The following is a 20,715-nucleotide window of genomic DNA, read 5'->3' on the forward strand; positions in this document are numbered from 1 at the left end:
TCCAGGTGACCCATGTCAGTTTGTACTTTGCAAAGGTAGCTTACTTGCTTATAAGAATATTTCCCTTCTTTCCTGTTTCAACCCACAATCCTCAGACCTGTTGTGAAGACTGAAACTGGTTCAAGAAGAAACCATCACGCTATTCTAGAGCCTTAAACTCTCTTTATTCTGAAAAATTAAGAACATAAACTGAAATATAAGAATATCTCCTTATACCGTGCCTGGGTTTATGAATATATTCACATGTGGTCTTTGCGTGTCCAGTAATGTGGTGGTCTAAGGAGTGCTATTTATAAATGATTTTATTTATTTCGAACTTTACATATAATCAGTAGGACTGTTTGTTTATATTTATGCTTGTTTGTTGCACGCTCTTGGGTTATTTAAGGACAGAACATTCCTTTTTAAACTCACAAAAGTGGAATTAAGTCTTCTGATTGTGAATGACAGAATAGGCTATGACAGTTAACGGTTCAATGGGGGCAGGTGACTAAAGCCCACAGGTAAGTGGATAACATGGAGACCTGGGAGATGGCTCAGAAATTAAGGGAGCCTTGGCAACAATAGCAGGGATAAAGACGAAACAAAGCAAAACAGGAGACCAAATCAAACTGGTATCTTACTTGTCTGTATACAAGTGCAAGAAGTATGGGGAATAAGCAGGAAGAACTTGAAATGCTAGTCAATAAGTACAACTTTGATGTTGGCATTACAGAGTCTTGGAGGGACAATACAATTAGAATATTATTATAGAGGGGTATAGCTTGCTTAGGAAGGATATGCAGGGAAAAAGGGAGGAGATGTACACTTCAAATGAGGTTGAAATGGACATCAGAGACAGACTTGTTTAGAGTCTCTGGGTAAAGTTAAAAGGGATACAAAAACAGAGGAGATGTCACAGTAGGGATCTATTATAGGCCATCTAATCAGGAAGAAGAGGTGGCTCAGGCTTTTTTAAACATCCAAAGCATAGTCTTTGTGGTAATGGGGGCTTCAACTATCCAGACATCTATTGGGAAAATAACCAAACGGGGCAGGTATCAGAGAGGTAGCCATGTTAGTCTGTAGCTTCAAGAACAACAAGAAGTCTTGTGGCACCTTATAGACTATAGATTCAGATGATGAAGCGGGTCTTTGCCCACAAAAGCTTATGCTCCAAAATATCTGTTAGTCTGTAAAGTGCCACAAGACTTCTTGCTGTTTTCAAACAGGGCAGATTACCCATCAAGTTCTTGAAATGTGTTGGACACAATTTTTTATTTCAAAAGGTGGTGAAAGCTACTAAGCGAAAGGCTGTTAACTTCTTTCTTTTGGTTCTCATCAAAAAGGTTGGGGGTGATTGGATGTCTACTATAATGAATGCTGGAGGAAAGGGCGTAGGTTCAGAAGCTAAAATAGGAAAAGAAAAAGTTAAATGTCTTCTCATCACCAAGGCCTGATGAAAGGCATCCTACACTACTCAAGGATCTGATTGAGGAGTTATTTAAGCCATTAGCTACCATCTTTGAAAAGATATGGAAGATGGGACAGATTCCAGAAGACTGGAAAAGGGCAAATAGAGTGTATAAAAAGGGAAATAAGGGCAACCCATGAAATTATACACTGGTCACCTTAACTTCTGTGCCGTGAAAGATAATGGAGCAAATAATTAAGGAATCCAACTGCAAACATCTGAAAGATAACAAGATGATAGATTACGGTCAGCCTGAATTTGTCAAGAACAAATCATGTTAAACCAACTGATAACTTTCTTTGATAGGATAATGGATAAGGGGCAAGTGGTAGACATGATATTACTAGACTTTAGGAAAGCATTTGGTACAATCCTGCATGACTATCTTATCAGTGTGCTAGGGAGATACAATATAGATGGAAATACTATAAGGTGGGTGTATACCTGGTTCGATACCTACTCTGAGAGTAGTTATCAATGGTTCACAGTCATGCTGGAAGGACATAACAAGTGGGTTCCACAGGGATCAGTTTTGGAACTGGTTCTATTCAGTAACTTCAACAATTTAGATAATGATAGAGAGAGTATGTTTGCATATGATGCGCAGCTGGGAGGGGTTGCATGTGCTTTGGAGGATAGGATTATAATTCAAAATGAAATGGACACACTAGAGAAATGATCTGAGGTAAATAAGGTGAAGTTCAGATAGGACAAATGCGAAGTACTCCACTTAGGAAAGACCAATCAGTCATTTCCCATTTTGTATGTATGAAACTATGTCGGAAGTATTTCAGAAAGGGATCTAGAGGTTATAGTGGACCACAAACTAAATCTGAGTCAACAGTGTGACACTGTTGCCAGAAGAAGCAAATATCATTCTGGGATTCATTAACAGGAGTGCTGTGAGCAAGACAAGAAGTAATTCTTCTGCTCTACTCTGTGCTGATTAGGCCTCAAGTAGAGTATTGTGAACAGATCTGGGCACCACAGTTCAAGAAATAATGTGGAGAAACTGGTGTCAGTCCAGAGAAGAGCAATAAAAATAACTAAAGATCAAGAAAACATGAGTTATGAGGGTATGGCTGAAAGATCTAGGTTTGTTTAAGCTGGGAAAATGAGGACTGAGAGGGGACATAGCTTTAAGATATCTAAAAAATTATTACAAGGAGGTAGGCTTCAACTGCAGCAAGGGTGGTTTTGGTTGAATATTAGGAAAAGTTTCCTAACTGTCAGCGTGGTTTAAGCACCAGAATAAATTGACTAGGGAGGCTGTGGAATCTCCATCATTGGTGGTATTAATGAGTAGGTTATGTAAACATCTGTCAGCAGTGCTCTAGATGATGCTCAGTCCTGCTGTGAGTGAGGGAACTGGACTAAATGATCTCTTGAAGTTCCTTCCAGTTTTTGTAATCTATGATTTTTTTTTTAAGTTTGCTGCGGCGGAAAGACCATAGACAAATAACAAGTTTCTCTGGCCAAAAACAATCTTGATGGCACGATGACATAAAATACTGAGTCACGTATTTTTTTTTTTTTTAAATGTTCATTGGTGCTAATGGCTGGTTTTATCACCTTCCTGCTCCAACCATGTCATCGAGAAATAATATACTTAATTTATCTATATTGACATAGAACAGGAATGCTACTTCACTGAAAGAAACTCGACCACAACCATAAGTGGATTAATTATAACAAGTTAGTGTAGAAATGGCTAGTGGGCTCTCCCTTCTCCTGTTAAGTTGTATGTAAACAAAAATAGATTCACTATATTTATAACAAACAGTAATATCAAAGGATCTCTTTCCAACTTGTAAAATAATATGGTAGTTACTGGTTTGTATTAACACTTTTGCTAATGTCTTTTTTTCAGTCAGTATTGGGGTATTTGGGGGAAGTATCTCCTCACTGTTACATGTATAACTGCATCCAGGCATCTTTACTTGTGCAAGTTTTTTAGATGTAGTATGAGAGAGAAGAACAGGTGGTTTCTGTGATACTGCTTCAGTAATAACTCTGGTTTATTTCTTCTTCTGGTATACTTTCAGAATTGTGAAGATTTTTGTAAGCTCCAGATTCTAGTGTCTGGTAATTGCCGTTGGTGATTCTTCATCTTCTTACATGTTTTTCAACCAAGATCTATTTTTAGAGTTAAATATGGTTTCCATACTGGATGAAAAAAATAATCCTCATGTCATACTGCTGGTATTATTTATGCAGTGCCATGTGTGTGTTTGGTGTTCTTCAGTCAGAGTCCCCTGCCTCAAGGAGTTTTTCCTATAGCTTGAAATCTTCTTTGGCATCTCCCAGTTTCAGATTTCATCTTCAAAGTGTACAGAGCACATATGGCTTTTTATGATTTAGTTGCCAGTCAGATTAAGTATGTATTTTGCATCAACCCTAATTTATGTGTGGTGTGTTGTTTTTTTTTCCTTGCAGCTCCTTTGTGATTTCATTCCTTGTTGAAATGTTGTATAGTCAGGTCTATATAAGAGCTGTCTTTGATTTTTTTGATACCAAACATCTCTCCAGTGTCTATTGTATTTCTTCATTGTTTCTATTTCTGCTTTTGATCTAACTTACACCATCCTCAAGCTAAGAGGGTTTTTTCTCTCACTCTATGCAGAGGGATAGCGTGACACTCCCTGCCCTGTGGATGCTTACCCCTGGGTCGACACTCCATAGGGCAATCTTCTGGGATTAGATGCAGCGCATCTAGCAGGGACATACTAAATCAAATGGTGAGGGGGGATTCCATCGACTTCAGTACTCCTCACAGTCATAAGGAGCAAGTGAGGTCAACAAGAGCATTTCTCTTATCAACCTCCTGCAGGGTTCATCAGCTCCAGCTACACAATTAACATGGCTGGAGATTGATATCTTACTTAGAACTTATCCCCTAGTGTAGACCTGGCCTTAGTGCGAGGAAGATTTGACTGTGCCTGCCATGAGTCAGCTCCCCGAGTCCACCAGCCACAGGCAACATAAGCACTCCGCTGGAGCTTGCAGATCCTTCTATCACCCTATAGGTCAGCAATTGGCACACCCAGTCCTGGAGTCCCTGTTCACTGGACGCTTGCAGTAGTCATAGATTTCCTGCTTTTCCATAGAAACAGTATACCTAAGCTTACTGGTTCAACCTCACCTCACGTTACCACTTTGCTTAACACTTGCACTTGCACAGAGGGTGTCAGTTACCTCTCGCCTGAAAGGAACATCTTTGACTTGTCACCTCCTGGTGATCTACCTTAACTGCGAGACCTAAAGAACATGATTTTCAGTATAGATACACAACTCCTTCCATATTATTTGTGCAAACATTTTGTAACGATTATGACGCTCTGTGGGCTACTGGCTCTTGGTAGAGACCTCACAGGGTGCACTTTATTGGACTATTGCAAAGATATCTGATCTGTGGGCTCCCTGTACAACGTTATGCTTTCCTTTCACTTCTCCCTTACTAGTGCTTCTTTCAGTTGGCACAAAGGGTCCCTGATCAGATATTTTGTTTTTTGGATCGTTCCATAACGTGAAATCATGCTCCATGCCCACCTCAAGAACAAGTACTTGGTGTGTCCTTTATCTGTATTAAGGAAAATTTAGAGAAGATAATTCCTGAAATAGTTGTAATTTTCCCCTCAAGAGAGCAAATGTTTTTGAAAAAGTAGTTGTGAAAAATTGCTTCCTTGAGATACTCAGTCTGCATTTGTAATAACTCCTATGTGTATAATGTTCTAAGGAAGCAGCTTAGGTGAATAACTTGTTCAAAGATCCAGGATTGTTGTTTAGTTAGTATACTCTGCTGTGTGTATTTCAGACTGTATTAACTTTGTGTAGAGAAGAGGTGGAATGCGAACTGGGATATTTGTAAAAGTGGCCACTTTAAAGAGGGTGGCAGTATAATTTGCTTACGTGAGCAAATGACATATATTCTTAAGTCACTCTTTGAAAGTTAAACTCTTTGGAGAACAGCCTCTTCCTCTTGCCCTGCTCAATATTCAGGCCTCCTCCAGCTTCCTCACTGTCACCTTCAAATGGTTGGGTCCACTTCTTCGTTGGTCATGCTCTCAGTGGCCGGTGTGTATGAACAACTTTACATTAATCATTAAGCTTAATTAGTCTTTTTTAGAATTGTTAGTCGCTGCATTATTCAGTGAGTGTTTGCTACCTTGCTTGAAGTTGTCTACAGGTGGACTCTGGAGAACATTAAAACAATACTGTAACCTACTGTTTTAGGATTTATTTTTTTCAGTCTTTCAGACAGGTTTTCTCCAGATATCTGTTATCATTGCTTGTAGCATATTTACTTATATAGTAGCCTCATTATAAATCCCTGAGGGTTTTATAGCAAAAGTTATTTGTATGTGGCTCTTCAAAGTCTGTGACAAGTGACTGAAACCATAGTATTTCTGGATTATGCAACTGCACTCAAGCTGCAAATAAATGGGTTTGCATTGATATAGCTGAGAACAAAATTTGGACCATTGTTTTAAGGTATTGAATAGTATATGTGGTGACCTATTAAGAGTTCTGTTTCAGAGGTGCGTAAATATACTTTGTCGTGAAACAGACCATTGTGTGTGTTCTTGAACAAATGATTTGTGAACACCATTAGTACAGCGGAGGTGGAATTCAAACTGCTATGTTGAATGACTTTTAGATTCTAATCTCTTTGATTTGTATAACTAGAAGTATATTTAGGAACTGACTTGTATTTTAATACATGCAGGTTACGTACGCTATTTCATGATAGGGCTGTTCTGAAGCTTTTGACACTTGAAGGGTAGTGCTAATATTTGGGGAAGAATTTCTGACAGGCCTAAGTGGATCATACAGTAAAATGGCATACAGTTTTGTCCAAACTAGTTGGCTCTTTACTATTTATTTTTAAAAAAAGTTAAGAGAGATTAGGTAATTAGAGATCAACAATTTTACTGAGCAGCTGTGGGAACGTTTCCTGATATGCTAATGTCTTCTGTATGTGATATGTAGTGTGTGTGTGTGTGTGTGTGTGTGTGTGTGTGTGTGTGTGTGTGTGTGTGTGTGTGTGTACATACACACATATATATAGGGAAGTATCAGACCTAGAATTTAAATAATTCTAATTACCATCTTGCAGTTGTTCATATATATTCTAGAAGACTCATGCTAACCAGATACCAATATAAAAAGTAAAACTGGGGGGGGGGGGAACTAAAGAAGTTCAAGTCTAAGACCCTGATGCAGAACCCAACCTCACTTGTCCCAGATACTGGGAAGGGAGAAAGAGCACAGTGACTGGAACTTCAGAACCTGTCAGTTCAGTTGCCTTCTGGTTCTATGTTTGTTTAAGGCTAGTAGATGTCCGAAAGTCATAAAATCTCCCATTATGCCTTCTGAGAGAGGTAAATAGATTTTTCTTTTCTTCAGTGGACCTTTAGCTGCTGGAGGTTAGGAAGTATGGTGTATTCGACCTTTACTTTACTTCTTGGCAGCTGTGGGCAACAGGGACTCCCTGTTGTTCTATATCTTCCATAGGTTCCAATTTTTAGGACATCCTCCTCCGTGAATAGTTCGAGTACATGTGTTTGCATCCATTCCATGCTGAAGCACAATGCAATTGATATGACCACAGCACAGTGAACCCTTGATTTTATGGACCCAGATTTAGCAGACTTGAGGAGCAGCAGACTCCCCCCACCCCACCCCAGTGTTCCTGAAGTCCACTAAGGTCTGTACAATCGTACCCCTCACCCCACTCAAAAAAAAAACAAAAAACTTAGGCTGTGTCTAGACTAGCTCTGAACTTCGAAGGGGGCATGGTAATTAGGGTGTTGGGAGATTACTAATGAAGTATTGCGGTGCATATGCAGCACTTCATTAGTCAAAATCTCCCCCCGGCAACTTCGAAGTGTGGAACTTCAAAGTTCTGTCTTGCATGTAGCTGCGGGTCAGCTGCGGGTAGTTCCAAGTGCCCGTGCTACATCAGAGTCCCTGTACTCCTCAAAACAAAACAAAAAAAACCCTGCCACTCACCAGAGCTGGGACTTTGATGTAGTGCGGGCACTTAGAAGCATCCACGGCTACACTCAAGCTGACACTTCAAATTTTCACTTTGAAGTTGCTGCAGGGGAGATTTTCGCTCATGAGGTGCTGCATATGCACTGCAGCACTTCACTAGTAATCTGCTGACACCCTAATTACCATGCCCCCTTCGAAGTTTGGAGCTAGTCTAGACACAGCCTAAGAGATTTACTGCTACTGCAGCCTGGAGGAGCTGCCGCCTTTACCGCTGAAGCCACCATGTGCTGCTCCCACCAGGGGTTGGGTGTGTACATAGGCAGATTGGTACTCACGTGCATGCCCCACCCATGGTGGGAGGAACGCTTGGTGGCACGGATGGCAGCTCTTCCGGCCATGTGTGCCGGGGCACCTCCAGAATCATACGGCAGGGTCCCAGCCATGTGGTGGGGTCCGGCGGGTCTGGTGAGTGGCAGGGTGTTTTGTTTTGGGGGGCTGGCAGTGGGGGGGAAAGAGGACTGGGCAGTAAACCCTTGCATTTAATGGACTTTCAGGAATAGTGGACGCCCATCCCCCTCATTAGTCTGTTTAAATAGAGGGTTTACTGTATTGTCATATTTGCTGTGCTGCTGTTTGGGACTTCTTTGCTAGGGCAGAGTTAGTGAAACTGTGTTCCTGAACTTAAGAAGCAGCATGAACTCATTTTCACATTTGGCAGATCACAAACATAAAGGGTAGAAAGTCGTATTTTAAAATAAAAGTCTAAAATACGCAAAAATTATTAGTTGTCACTTTTGCACTTACCATGCAAAACTTCTCAAATCGCTTCCGCTGAAAAGGTGAGTGGATTGATGGAATCCTATGCACATTTGTACATACATAGGGGAGGAGAGTGGGACAGTGGAGGAGGCAATGGAAGTTCTTAATGCTGTCAAACAGAGGAAATGTCAAATAGTTGAAGGCATTGCAGGCTTCTACAGACATCAGTGCTTAAAAGAATGAGTAATTCAGTAACCACTATGAGGAAGAAATGCACATTTTCCACTTTTTGCTTATTAATAGATGTAGTCAAGAAGAATGATATGGTTAGTTACTGTTATCCTGACCTGAGAGTTTATGAAGTTGTTTAGCTGCCTGCTAAATTCTGCCAAGGTATGTCTACAATTTTTTAAAGAAATGGCTCTTCAGAGTCCCATTTATAATGAGTACTTGTTTTACCCAGCATTCTTTTAATTAATATTGTAAATATATTACAAGACTGGACATATTAAACTAATTCTGTGTAATTCTTTGAGTAACCTAACCTGCCTGGGGAGGCAATACCCTGGTTTTGTAATCACTGAGTTTCATAGACTTAAAGAACACTAGGACTGGGAGGGACCTCAAGAGGCCATTGAGTCCAGCCCCCTGCCCCAATGGCAGGATCAAGTACTATCTAAACCATCCCTGACAGACATCTATCTAATCTGTTCTTAAATATCTCCAGGGATGGAGATTCCACAACCTCCCTTGGCAATGTATTCCACTGTTTGACTGCCCTGACAGTTAGGAACTTTTTCCTAATGTCCAGCCTAAACCTCCCTTGCTGCAGTTTAAGCCCATTGGCTCTTGTTCTATCCTCAGAGGCCAAGAAGAACAAGTTTTCTCCTTCTTCCTTATTACTCCCTTTTAGATACCTGAAAACCGCTGTCATGTCTCCCCTCAATCTTCTCTTTTCCAAACTAAACAAGCCCAATTCTTTCAACGTTTTTTCATAGGTCACATTCTCTAGACCTTTAATCATTCTTGTCACTCTTCTCTGGACCCTCTCTAGTTTCTCCACATCTTTTTTTTTGAACTGCGGTGCCCAGAACTGGACACAATACTCCAGCTGAGGCCTAACCAGCGCAGAGTAGAGCGGAAGAATGACTTCTCGTGTCTTGTTCACAACACACCTGTTAATGCATCCCAGAATCATGTTTGCTTTTTTTGCAACAGCATCACAGTGTTGACTCATATTTAGCTTGTGGTCCACTATAATCCCTATATCCCTTTCTGCTGTAGTCATTCCTAGACAGTCTGTCCCCAATCTGTATGTGTGAAACTGATTGTTCCTTCCTAAGTGGAGCACTTTGCATTTGTCCTTATTAAACTTCATCCTGTTTACCTCAGACTATTTCTCCAATTTATATAAATCATTTTGATTTATGACCCTATCCCCCAAAGTTTGTGGCTCTGTCAAGAATGTGTCTTTTGAAGAAAAGGAAATAGCTGTATTTTTCTGTAATAGGAGTTCTCTGAAAGTTATCCCCTCTGTACGTCCATATTTGCCCTCCTAGCTCCTCATGAGGGCTAGGATTTTTGTTTTCCTTTGATAATTAGAAAAGCTCTGTTTGAAAAAGGACTGGCAATTAATGGCTGAGAAATCCTATATATATTTAGATATCCATCCCCCTGGGCATGGGGCATGTGCATAGTGCCTCACAGTTGGGGGATGGTATTGGGGAAAGTGAATAAGGACAAGTTATTTCCTTTTCCCATAACACAAGAGCTTAGGGTCACCAAATGAAATGTATGGGTACCAGGTTTAAAACAAACAAAAGTAAGTGTTTCTTCACATAGCACGCAGTCAACCTGCAGAACTTGTTGCCAGAGGATGTTGTGTTGACCAGGAATTTATCAGGGTTCAAAAAAGAACTAGATAAATTCATGGAGGTTAGGTCCATCAATACTTATTAGCTAGGGTGGGTAGAAATGGCGTCACTAGCCTTGATTTGTCGGGGGCTGGAAATGGATGACAAGAGAGGGATCATACGATGATAACGTACTCTGTTCACTCCCTCTGTGGCATTTGGCCAGTGTTGGAAGACAGGATACTGAGTTAGATGGACGTTTTGGTCTGACCCCATTTGGCCCTTCTTATGTTAAACTACACTGTGCTAGCCTGCTACCTTTCAAGGTCAGAAGACCTCCAAAGTACAGATTTATAGTGGAGCCTTCCTTCAGAAAACTGCATTTACAGTTAAGCAGATTTCTCTTTAAAAGTTCAGAGTCTTCATTTCCTTATAGGTTATTACTTTCAAATAAAAATATTGATTTGGCCTTGACCCCCTACCCCTCTTGTAGGTTGAAGAATGTAAAATATGATTAGAACAGCCATGCAGAAAACAGTACAGTTTCACGGTGCATTGCAAAGAAGAGAAAATGAGCCAATGTGCAAGCCTTAAAATATTTACACTTAAATTTCTGCCTTTTTAAATGAATCAGCATCTCAGATGGAGTTTTATTTTAACTGTTCAGAACTCAGACCATTTTAATAATGTGTTAGTAAACATGTCTGATTTCAGCAGATCTTGCTTATGCTCGGAGTGTTTGTGTGTGTGTGTACATGTATGCAGACGCACACACAGGTTCATGATGCAACAAATACAAGATTTTTTAACTTACATTAATAATTAAATGTGCTCAGGTAGAGGATAGGCCTTTCTTTCTGCCTGTTTTTTGTATGCAATTACAAGAGAGTGGTGAAAAGCCAATATATTAAACCACTGGAAAAAATATCTAGTGACTTCTGCTGAGGAGTCAAAATAAGTTTAAAAGAACCAGATGGTGCAGGCCTCTTCTTTGGATACCTTAATGCTTAGTGTTGATTGATAGTAGTGGAAATTATATTTATGACCTTGTAGAGAGAGAACCTGTTGAGATATTCTCTTTAAACTGCTGGTTAGATGTTGAAACTTAACTGTTATTTAGCACTTGACCACAAAAGTTTCAGATGTTTAACTACACAACTATCACCATAAATAGATTAGAGAGAGAACTGGAAAATTGACCCAGTATTGCTTCCTTGTGTAAGTGAAATAAGGCTTTTTTTTCCCCCTCAGCCCTTCCCCACTCCAGGAGCAGCAGCAGTGGGGCTGTCAGGGTTGTTTTTCCCAGCCCTGGGAAGAGCAGCTGGGGGAAATGGGCTGGGGCGGCTTTTCTAGCCCCAAGCATGAGCTTGAGAGCAACAGGGTTGGGGTTCATGTCCACAACATCTTGTGGGTGGGGGGGAGGCTAATTTTGTGTGGGGGCAGCAGGGCTCCGCCTGCACAGTGCTGTTGAGTGCTGGGGGTCTTGGGGTAAAGGGCAAGCTGTTCCCTGCGCTTGCTGCTCCCCAGGGGTTAGTTTGCAGTATGTCGTTCCTTCTGTCTGTGCCCCTCCCTTTCCATGTTCTGGGATTTGAGGCATGATCTGAAGAAGTGGGTCTGTCCCATGAAAGCTCATCACCTAATAAATTATTTTGTTAGTCTTTAAAGTGCTACTGGACTGCTTGTTTGTTTTAAGAAAACAAATTAGTGATGGAAAGAAAACGAATGTTCTCAGGACAGTACCGATGGTTAGTCCTTTCTTGTGACAGTACGTGTTGGTATGGTGTATCATCACCTTTTTACAGAGTGTGCCTGAGCCCCATGACAGAGCGAGGCCAGGAGCTGGAGTGTCCCCCCGTGCCCCGCCCATCTCTCTGGCATCCTCATCTGTGGGAACCAGGCAGAGGCTGGGAGTTGTGGCAAGGATCTGTATTGGCTTCTCACTCTTTTTTTTCCCCTTGGTTATAGGAATAAGGTGATTGAAGTATGTGGGGTCCTTTAGAAAAGGACCCCATGTAGACAAGCTGCGCACAATTGAAAGCGGCACTTTTGAATTGCCTCAGCCGCCATTCTACTAATTAGGTGCTGCATATTCATTGCAGTGCCTCATTAGCATATCCCAAAGTGTCTCATTAGCACCCCCCTTTTGAAAGGGGGCGGGGCTAGTGTAGACATAGCCATGGTGACTGAATTATTATTTTTACTTATTAACTATATGTTGTTATTGATGGATTCTGACTTCAGAACGTTCATTATTCAGAATAAAATACAAATGTTTCTAACATTTTAAACAAACAGCATTTTATTTATTTATTTATTTATTTATTTATTTTGCAGCAAAGTAGATAACTGAGAAGCAAACTTAGCACTTGGATACATTTGTTTTGTCTATTCTGATTTTTGGAGCTACAAGGTATGTTGTAGATAGGAATAGTTCAGTATTCCTCAGATGACACTGTGTGTTCTGGCTTTTGTAAATTTCTTGGCTGAAAGCCTACCTTTCATTATAGTGTCTTGCTGGTCCAAAGCATTGTATTTTGCAGAATACAAAGTGAACCTTCCCAGTGTCTTCTATCAATGTAGTCCACATCATGGTATGAAGTAGCAGGGTAAGGTATATAGAGAAAGAAGCAATGTACAACGCCTGTGAGTTCCATCCTGGAGGGACCATTTAGGGATCTGGGGCAAATAGATTAAAAAGAGGGCAGGGGACTGGACTCGATGACCACCCAAGGTCCCTTCCAGCTCTATGAGGTGTGTGTGTATCTTCTGTTGGAGTGTCTTAAAAATAACAGTTTAAAAAGTCTGAGGGTTTTCTACCAACTACAGTAGAACCTCAGAGATGCAAACATCAGGATTTTGAACTGCCCAATCAGCCACACACCTAGTTTGGAACTGGAAGTACAAAATCAGAGACAGCAGAAACACCCTCCCTCATACAAAACACATACAGTATAGTATTATGTTAAATCTAAGCTACTAAAAGGAGAGGGAGAAGAAAAATTCTGTTCCTGCATTGTAAAGTTTCAAAGCTCTAAAGTCAGTGTTCAGTTTTAAACTTTTTAAAGAATAACCATAATCTTTTGTTCTGAGTTGCAAGCATTTCAGAGTTATGAACAATTCCATTTCTGAGGTGTTTGAAATTCTGAGATTATACTGTATTGTTGCAAAAGAACACCAATCTTTGCTATAAATGAAAGACTTTTTTCCCAATATTTTTCAGTTCAGTCTGTGTACTTCATAGCAGTTTCTTGTAATAAGTTTCACTTTTTCTTGTATAAATGACTTCTTCTTGCTGTTTTTTGCGCAAGAGAAGAGGAACATACAAAATTAAGAAAATATTTGTTGCAAAAATTCACAAGGGCTATGTGTACACTTGCCCCCTTGAAGTAATCAGGGTGATGGGACTTCATTAGGCACATTCTCCCCCCGCAGCAACTTCGAAGTGCCAGCATGCTATGTGTTTGTATATTCTGATATTTTTTTAGAGCTACAGGACATGTTGTAGATAGGAATAGTTCAGTACTCCTGCAGATGGCGCTGTGCTGCATATTCATTACAGCACTTTATTAATAATCTCCCATCACCCTGATTACCAGACATAGCCAAGGAGACTCAGGGTCTGGTGTGATAGCTGAAACTACTTGTAACTTCTTGTTTCAGTTTCAAACTGAATAGATGTCAATGTAATGTCCCTTTTCAAAAATCTAATCTACCATAGTGTGACTTTTATCCTGCTTCAGATTTCTGGATGCTGCTGTATCACAGATAATACATAGCTAAGCTAATCTTCACCCTGATCAGTCTACTAGTACATGATATCTCTTTTCTTGTTTTTCTTCTTATGTTCTGTCATTTACTTTTAAATACATTGGCACTAGGGCAACGTGTGATTGGAAAGCACCTAGCATCATACTGTGTGGCAGCAGCTGCTGCTGCTACTACTACTACTACTACGACTTCGTACTACGAGTGGTGCATAGGTCATCTTCAGGTCTCCTCCACTTCACTCTTTCTCAGGACAAAACTTCTAGCTGACTTCAGGAGTACCCCAGTTGTTGTCCTGCCACCTCAGTAGACTTTCTCCACATTGTCCAAATTCTTCCTCTTTTGTGTTTTCCTTGTGGGTTCTGTGTGAGAGCTTGATGGACTGTGCTGGGTGATGGTTTTCTGAGAGTGTGACCTAGCCAACTCCTCTTTCCTCTCTTGATTTCAGTGTCAATTGCTTTTGTCCTGCTCTGTTCCAAAACTCCTCATTTGTGACAGTCTTGCCATTTGATGTGAAGGATGAACCTCTGGCATCTGTTTATGAATGTCTGTAGCTTGTGATTTGAAGACTTTTTTTTTTAGTATGCTAGCTCTTGCATTCATACAATAGCACACTTCACGTTTGTGTTGAAGAGCTGCAGTTTTGTCTTCACAGATGTTATTTGTGAACTCCACATGAGATGGAGAGTCTTGAATGCAGCTGTTGCTTTCCCTGTCCTAGCACTGATATCCTTATCTGTTCCTCAGTCTCTGCCCATAATACTCCCCAAGTAAGTGAACTGCTCCACGTGTTCCAGTGTGATAGTGTTGTTGGTAGACTGGTTGATCTATACTGTCTTGATCTTTCCTTTGTTTAATGCTGAGTCCAGTCATTGCAGCAGTTTTGTCTAGTGTTGTGGCCTTTTCTTCCATGCTTCCATTGTGTGGCTGCTACCACAATACAAATATTTACTCAGTAGAGATAGCATAGTCCATCCAACTTGTGACTCGTTCTTCAACATATTATCATTACCATCAGTTGGTACCATTTTGACTCCTAAAATCCCAAGCATATGTCTCAGGAATGACAAATTCTTTGTGCTGATATGACAGCTCTTTGTTAATGTTTAAGCAAAAGTAAAATATGCCATATTTATCCTTTGTCATTTATGCTCTCATTCTACAATGAAGATAGATGACTTGGGAGCCAGACATTTGAGGCTGGTCTAACAATCCGAAGTGAAACGATTTTGCTGTTGAAGAAAAATAGTTTTACTAACGTCCTCTGAAACCAGTTCATCATACACCATAACTGAGTAGATGTTTCCCTAATTTCCACAATGCCCCCAGTCCATTGACTTTCTCAAGTTTTATATTGTCTTTAGTGTACCTAACATGTAAAAATAGCTTCTCCGTCAGTTCTAATATAGAACTGTTCTGGCAGGATTACTAATACTATATGACTTAGCGTACAGCAGTTGATCTACTTTCCTAGTTACATATGCTGACTTTATGGTGGTGCACTATCATTTTGCACAAATGAAAACAGTTCTGAAGAGCCCTGAAGAGCTCCCAGTATACCGTGACTCCTATGTTGGCTTTTTTCTTCAAATAGTCAAAGTGGAAAATAAAAATATTGAATTATTCTCAAATAAAGATTTGTATTAAAGCACGCTGTAGCTGAAGGCTAAATCTCAACATGTGTTTGCTTGCTTTGCTCAGTTAGTTCCTTCGGTTAGAGGTCAAATAAAGAGGAAATATACTTCCCTACCAAACCTCATTTCTTTTAAAAATCTGTTTAGTGTCTCTTGTCATGTACTCAGCCAAAGAGAATGGTCCATTAAATCAACATTCCCTGATGTTTATATTCACTGAGATGGGGTGTGAATGGCTTTGCAGGAGCTGGGATGCTGACCATCGCAGCAGGGCTGGTCAGTTTCCTGGCTCCTGCCAGCAGCGGGGAGGTGGGAGCCAGGCTGACCTATTTTACCTGATTTGGTAGCAGAAATACTATATATTATAATTAATATGACTGATATATAAATTTGAACAGTTCTCAAAATGTTAGCCAAAAAGAATGGAAAGCATACTTGGAAAAATTAGTAGATTTATTTCCCCACTTTTTGCCTTTAATATTACTATTAGAGCTATTAATAGCAATCAGAAAAGCACCAGGTATAGGCACTTATGAGATTAAATATTTCAACAGTATAGCTGAGATGGAGATTCTTAATTTTAAATAGAACACAAGGTTGAAGTAAGTGGCAAATGACAGGTAGGATATAAACAAACTTAGGTTACTTCTCCAGTCATCTGAAGAAGTGGATCTTACCCACAAAAACTCATGACCTAATGAATTTATTAGTCCCTAAGGTGCTGCAGGATTGCTTGTTAATTTGCTAAGTTATATTTGCTTGCCAGATATCGACCATAGACAAAACACATGCATCAACTTGTATCAAACATGAGCATAAAATAGCAAAAAAGATTGACAAGGAAACAATTGTGCACATTTCTACTACAGGTAGGAGATCTACAACATGATTTTAGAACTCCTCTGCAAAAGTATAAACAAGCATGGTGGGCGTAGCAAACAACCTGTATTGCCTTTATGTGGAAGATGCTGGCAATGTTGAGTCCCTAGTTGAAATGCCAAATTAAAATTTCACTTTCATTTTATCACCAGTTTTTGTAGCTTGGATTGGTTCATCATCTGTTCTGCTAAAATATTTTTCTTTCATCATGGTCATGGCCCTTGTGTTTTTTGACTTTTGTAGAACACATCCGAATCTACAGGAGCAGCTGAGACCTTGGCTGATGTACCTGAACATGTGCTTAAAGGGCTACCTGAGGAAGTGAGGCTTTTCCCATCTGCTGTTGACAAGACACGGCTTGGTAGGTGCTGTAACTGAGAAAAGGATAATGAAGAAATTAGATAAAAACATGACACACGGGTGGCTATGGAAAGTGATGCATTAAAGTACCAGTTTCTTGCTGGTAGTTCTGTGCAGCCTTCTTATTGTTATTTCCATCTAAACTTCATCTTGCTCTCTAATAATCATCATCACAGGTCTTGGATTTCAGCCTGCAATGGGGGGTTTCACTGGAGACCTGAAAAATACCACACAAGATTGGCTTCCTTGCCCTAAATATTTTCCCTAATATGGCATAAAAATGCAGTCTCCTGGATATTCAGCAGCTGTTAGAGTACTATGGATATGTGCTTTGGGAGAGGATAAATTTGGTAGCAGAAATACTTCACAATATAGTTGTCCTAATGCCTTTCAAAGAGTTGAAGTTTTCATTGAGCTTTGATGGAGCTTATTCTGTGGGATAGGTAATTTTGTGAAGTAAGCGAGTAGGTTGAGATAGAATTTGAAATGTAATTGGAAACTAAAGATTACAATTATATTGTAAGCTGTGTGGATCACGACCAATGCCTTTCAATAGGACCCTGATCCTGATAGAGGCTATGAAGTGCAATGCCAGTATAAATAATAGTTTGGACTGATAAAAAGCCTGTTGATCTGTAAAATACTAGAGGACCTTTAGAATAACCTGCTAATAGAAAAATATTAGAATCAATTGTGAAGACTCTTTGGTTTTCTAATGTGAGACACAGAAATACATTGCTGAACATGTAAATGAGATCTAGCTCCTGTCGACCTTTTTCTGTGTAGATAGCCATTGCAGTTGACCACTGATAAGTCAGTTTTAGCGACACAGTTGGTGTAGCTATAATTGCATTATCAGCGGTCAACTGCTATGTCTAGTTTAGACATAGCCTTAGTCGAATGCTTTAGTGAGAGAGAGCTATGATAACAAGTTGGAGTGGGGAGTCAGTATATCACCACATTTCTTTCATAAGACCAACCCTCTTCCTCTTCGCCACCCCAACAGTTGATTAGTTAGGACATTCTAGCTAGTAGTCTCCAGAGTTGAACTCTGGTGGGGCACAAACTTTGTTCTCATATGTAAGTAAGGAACCTGCCCTGCAATTTGTTTGCTGTTCCTTTTATTCACCAGATCTTCTTTCTTTTGTGTTCTCTGAATATTGTTAATTTAGGGGTGGGGAACCCTTAGCCCATGGTCTGGATCTGGATTGTGTCCTGTTTGGATCTGGAGCCTGAGGCTTGGGGCTGCCTTTCATGGAGTCCAGCCTGGGGAGGAGTAGAGGGTGGGGAGCACTGAGCCTTGCGGGCTGTACCTGGCAAGTCCCATTGTCTGCATCCAGACTGCAGACTCTGCCAGGGCCAGCGGGGAGGAAGTGGCTCTGGGCTCTGCTGCTGTTCTCCCAGCTGGGAGGAACAGCAGCAGTCTGCCTAGAGGCTTCCTACTTTTGCTCTGATTTGGCCATAATTGGCAGAGGGCAGTGCCTGGAGCAGGAGGGAGGGGGTGCAGAGCATGTGCGTCAGGAGGTACAGCAAAAGTAAGTGCACCCTTGTTGTCCAGACTCAACACACCCAGACAGCCCCTGAACCCCTTCCCTCCCAGACCCCTCATCCTCACTCTGACCCTCTCCTTCCCAGACCCCACATCCCATACCCTCCACCCCTACCTACCTAGACCCCACACCCCTGTCTTACACCCCCTTCCAGCCCAGATTCCCCAACCTGACCCCTCTCTTGTGGACCCTGCACCTCATACCCTACTGTATCCCCCTCCCGCCCCAACCTCCACCTACAATCTACTCCTGCCACCACCCTTTCAGACCCCATACTCCATCCCCTCTTGCATCCTCCTCTCACATAGCACCACACCCACTCCAACACAGATCACTCACTCCCAGCCCACTCCTGCACCCTCCCTCCCATCAAGACTCCCAGTTCACAGCCTGCTCCTGCAAGACCCCTAGCCCTCCTACAGTTGGGGACTCCATCAGTGTGATGTGTGGGTTTTTTTGGTTTTGTTTTGTTTTGCTTCCCACTTCTGTGGTCCCCTAATGATTTGTCTATGGATCAGTAGCCCCTGAGCTGAGAGAGGTTCCCCACCTCTGTTACAAATGATCTGTTTAGTTGGCACGTGTTTATAAAATTTTGAAGTGCTTAAGAAACGGATGCCAGAAATAAAGTGGATTAATTACAGTAAGTGATTTAATTCTCCAGGTGTCTGGGCAACAAAGTCAATATTAAAAGGCAAAAAATTTGGACCATTTGTTGGTGACAAGAAAAAAAGATCTCAGGTGAAGAGCAATGTATACATGTGGGAGGTAAGTACTATAGCTGGCCACTTCTTTTACCAGCTAAGTGATTATTCTGTATTTGACACTTATTTTTTTTCAGATGTTTTAGATATTTATGTAGCTATTGATCACTGTGTATAATTATTTAAATCAGAACTATTTTCTTTCTGGAAAATATGTTTATATGAAACTCCAGATCAGAATGAGCAGTTGTTTGGAATTACATACCTAAAACTCTGCTATTGTCTTTGATAAAATATTAAGTACATGCTTTGTAAAGTACATGCTTTTGAAGTATGTTAAACACTGCTACTGTCCCTAGCTTCCTGCAAAATGGTCTGTTGTTGATCAGGCTTGGGGTCCAGTTGGCTTTATCCTGTCAGGTCCCGCACTTCCTGGTGAAAATTGAGTAGCCTCAACTCCTACGTCAGTGGAATTGAAAGGAACCTGGCATCTCTCAGGAGAAGTTTGGCACCTCACGTGATTTCTCTCTGACCATGTACAACACATATGATAAGGCTGCATCTTCAGCTGAGTTTTCCTGATTTTCAGGAAAACTCAACTACTAAAGTACCATCTGTATAGATCCACTGATGGTGGTAGAAGTGTGAGCACTTGAGCAATGTTCCCCATCACCTTATCTAGCTTTGTTCAGAACAGATCTAGATCAGTAAAACCAGTGCTCCCAACATTGCTGTGGTTTTTGGAGACACTGTGGTGGGAGAGCTTTCAGAAATTGCCAGTGTAAACAAGGTCTTGTGACTGCAAAGAAAACCATTTTGACATTTATCAAAGCACTTAATTTGAAATGATAGCCACGCATAAAAATGTGGAAGTATTTGTCTCTGTAAATTAAATAGTATAACTACAAGTGCCTCTTAAAATTTTTGACAAATGAGTATTTTTAAAATGTACATTTTATGTCATATATGTAACACTTTTTTCCAAGTAGCTACAGCATACACAACTAAAAACAGGATACAGCAATGATTTTTTTTTCTGTGCCATTTATACTTATATTTGTAAATATGTAATCTGTTGTTATAGTATTAAAGATCTGGGGTTATTTGGTCAAATATAAATGGTGAAATTAAGCATAGTCTCACCACCTGAAAAAAGATATCACAAAATACTCCAGTCTTGTAAAAATCAGAATACCTGGATTCAATATCAAAACAAAAAGCAGTCAAGTAGCACTTTAAAGACTAGCAAAATAATTTATTAGGTGAGCTTTCGTGGGACAGACCCACTTCTTCAGACCATAGCCATACCAGAACAGACTCAATATTTAAGGCAGAGAACCAAAAACAGTAATCAAGGAGGACAAATCAGAAAATAAGGATCAAGGTGAGCAAATCAGAGAGTGGAGGGATGCAGGGGGGGGAAGGTCAAGAATTTGGTTAAGCCAAGTATGCAGACAAGCCCCTGTAGTGACTCAGAATGTTCCCGTCCCGGTTCAAACCACGTGTTAATGTGCTGAATTTGAATATAAAAGACAGCTCAGCTGTTTCCTTTTGAATAGCGGTGCGAAAATCTTCTTTTTTCAGTAACGTGCATACTCTTAAGTCATTAACAAAATGGCCCATTCCATTAAAATGTTGACTAACTGGTTTGTGGATCTGGAGTGTTTTGATGTCTGTTATGCCCATTAACCGTTTGTCCTAGGGAGTTAGAATTCTGTCCAATATACAAAGCATCTGGGCATTGTTGGCATAGTGGCATATATG

General features: G+C 40.6%; 1 protein-coding gene across 5 annotated transcripts in view; it reads left to right on the top strand.

Annotated features, from left to right (window-relative positions):
* Positions 1-20,715, top strand: part of PRDM2 (PR/SET domain 2) — a 122,670-nt gene that overhangs the window by 23,336 nt on the left and 78,619 nt on the right. For all 5 annotated transcript variants that reach the window (XM_074975545.1, XM_074975544.1, XM_074975546.1 and 2 more), the window contains 2 exons: positions 16,584-16,701; positions 18,912-19,015. In XM_074975545.1, the coding sequence (XP_074831646.1) occupies positions 16,584-16,701; positions 18,912-19,015 (222 nt within the window). The remainder of the gene's footprint in view (positions 1-16,583; positions 16,702-18,911; positions 19,016-20,715) is intronic.

The sequence above is a fragment of the Carettochelys insculpta genome, chromosome 23, assembly GCF_033958435.1.
Source record: "Carettochelys insculpta isolate YL-2023 chromosome 23, ASM3395843v1, whole genome shotgun sequence".
Classification (NCBI taxonomy): domain Eukaryota; kingdom Metazoa; phylum Chordata; order Testudines; family Carettochelyidae; genus Carettochelys; species Carettochelys insculpta.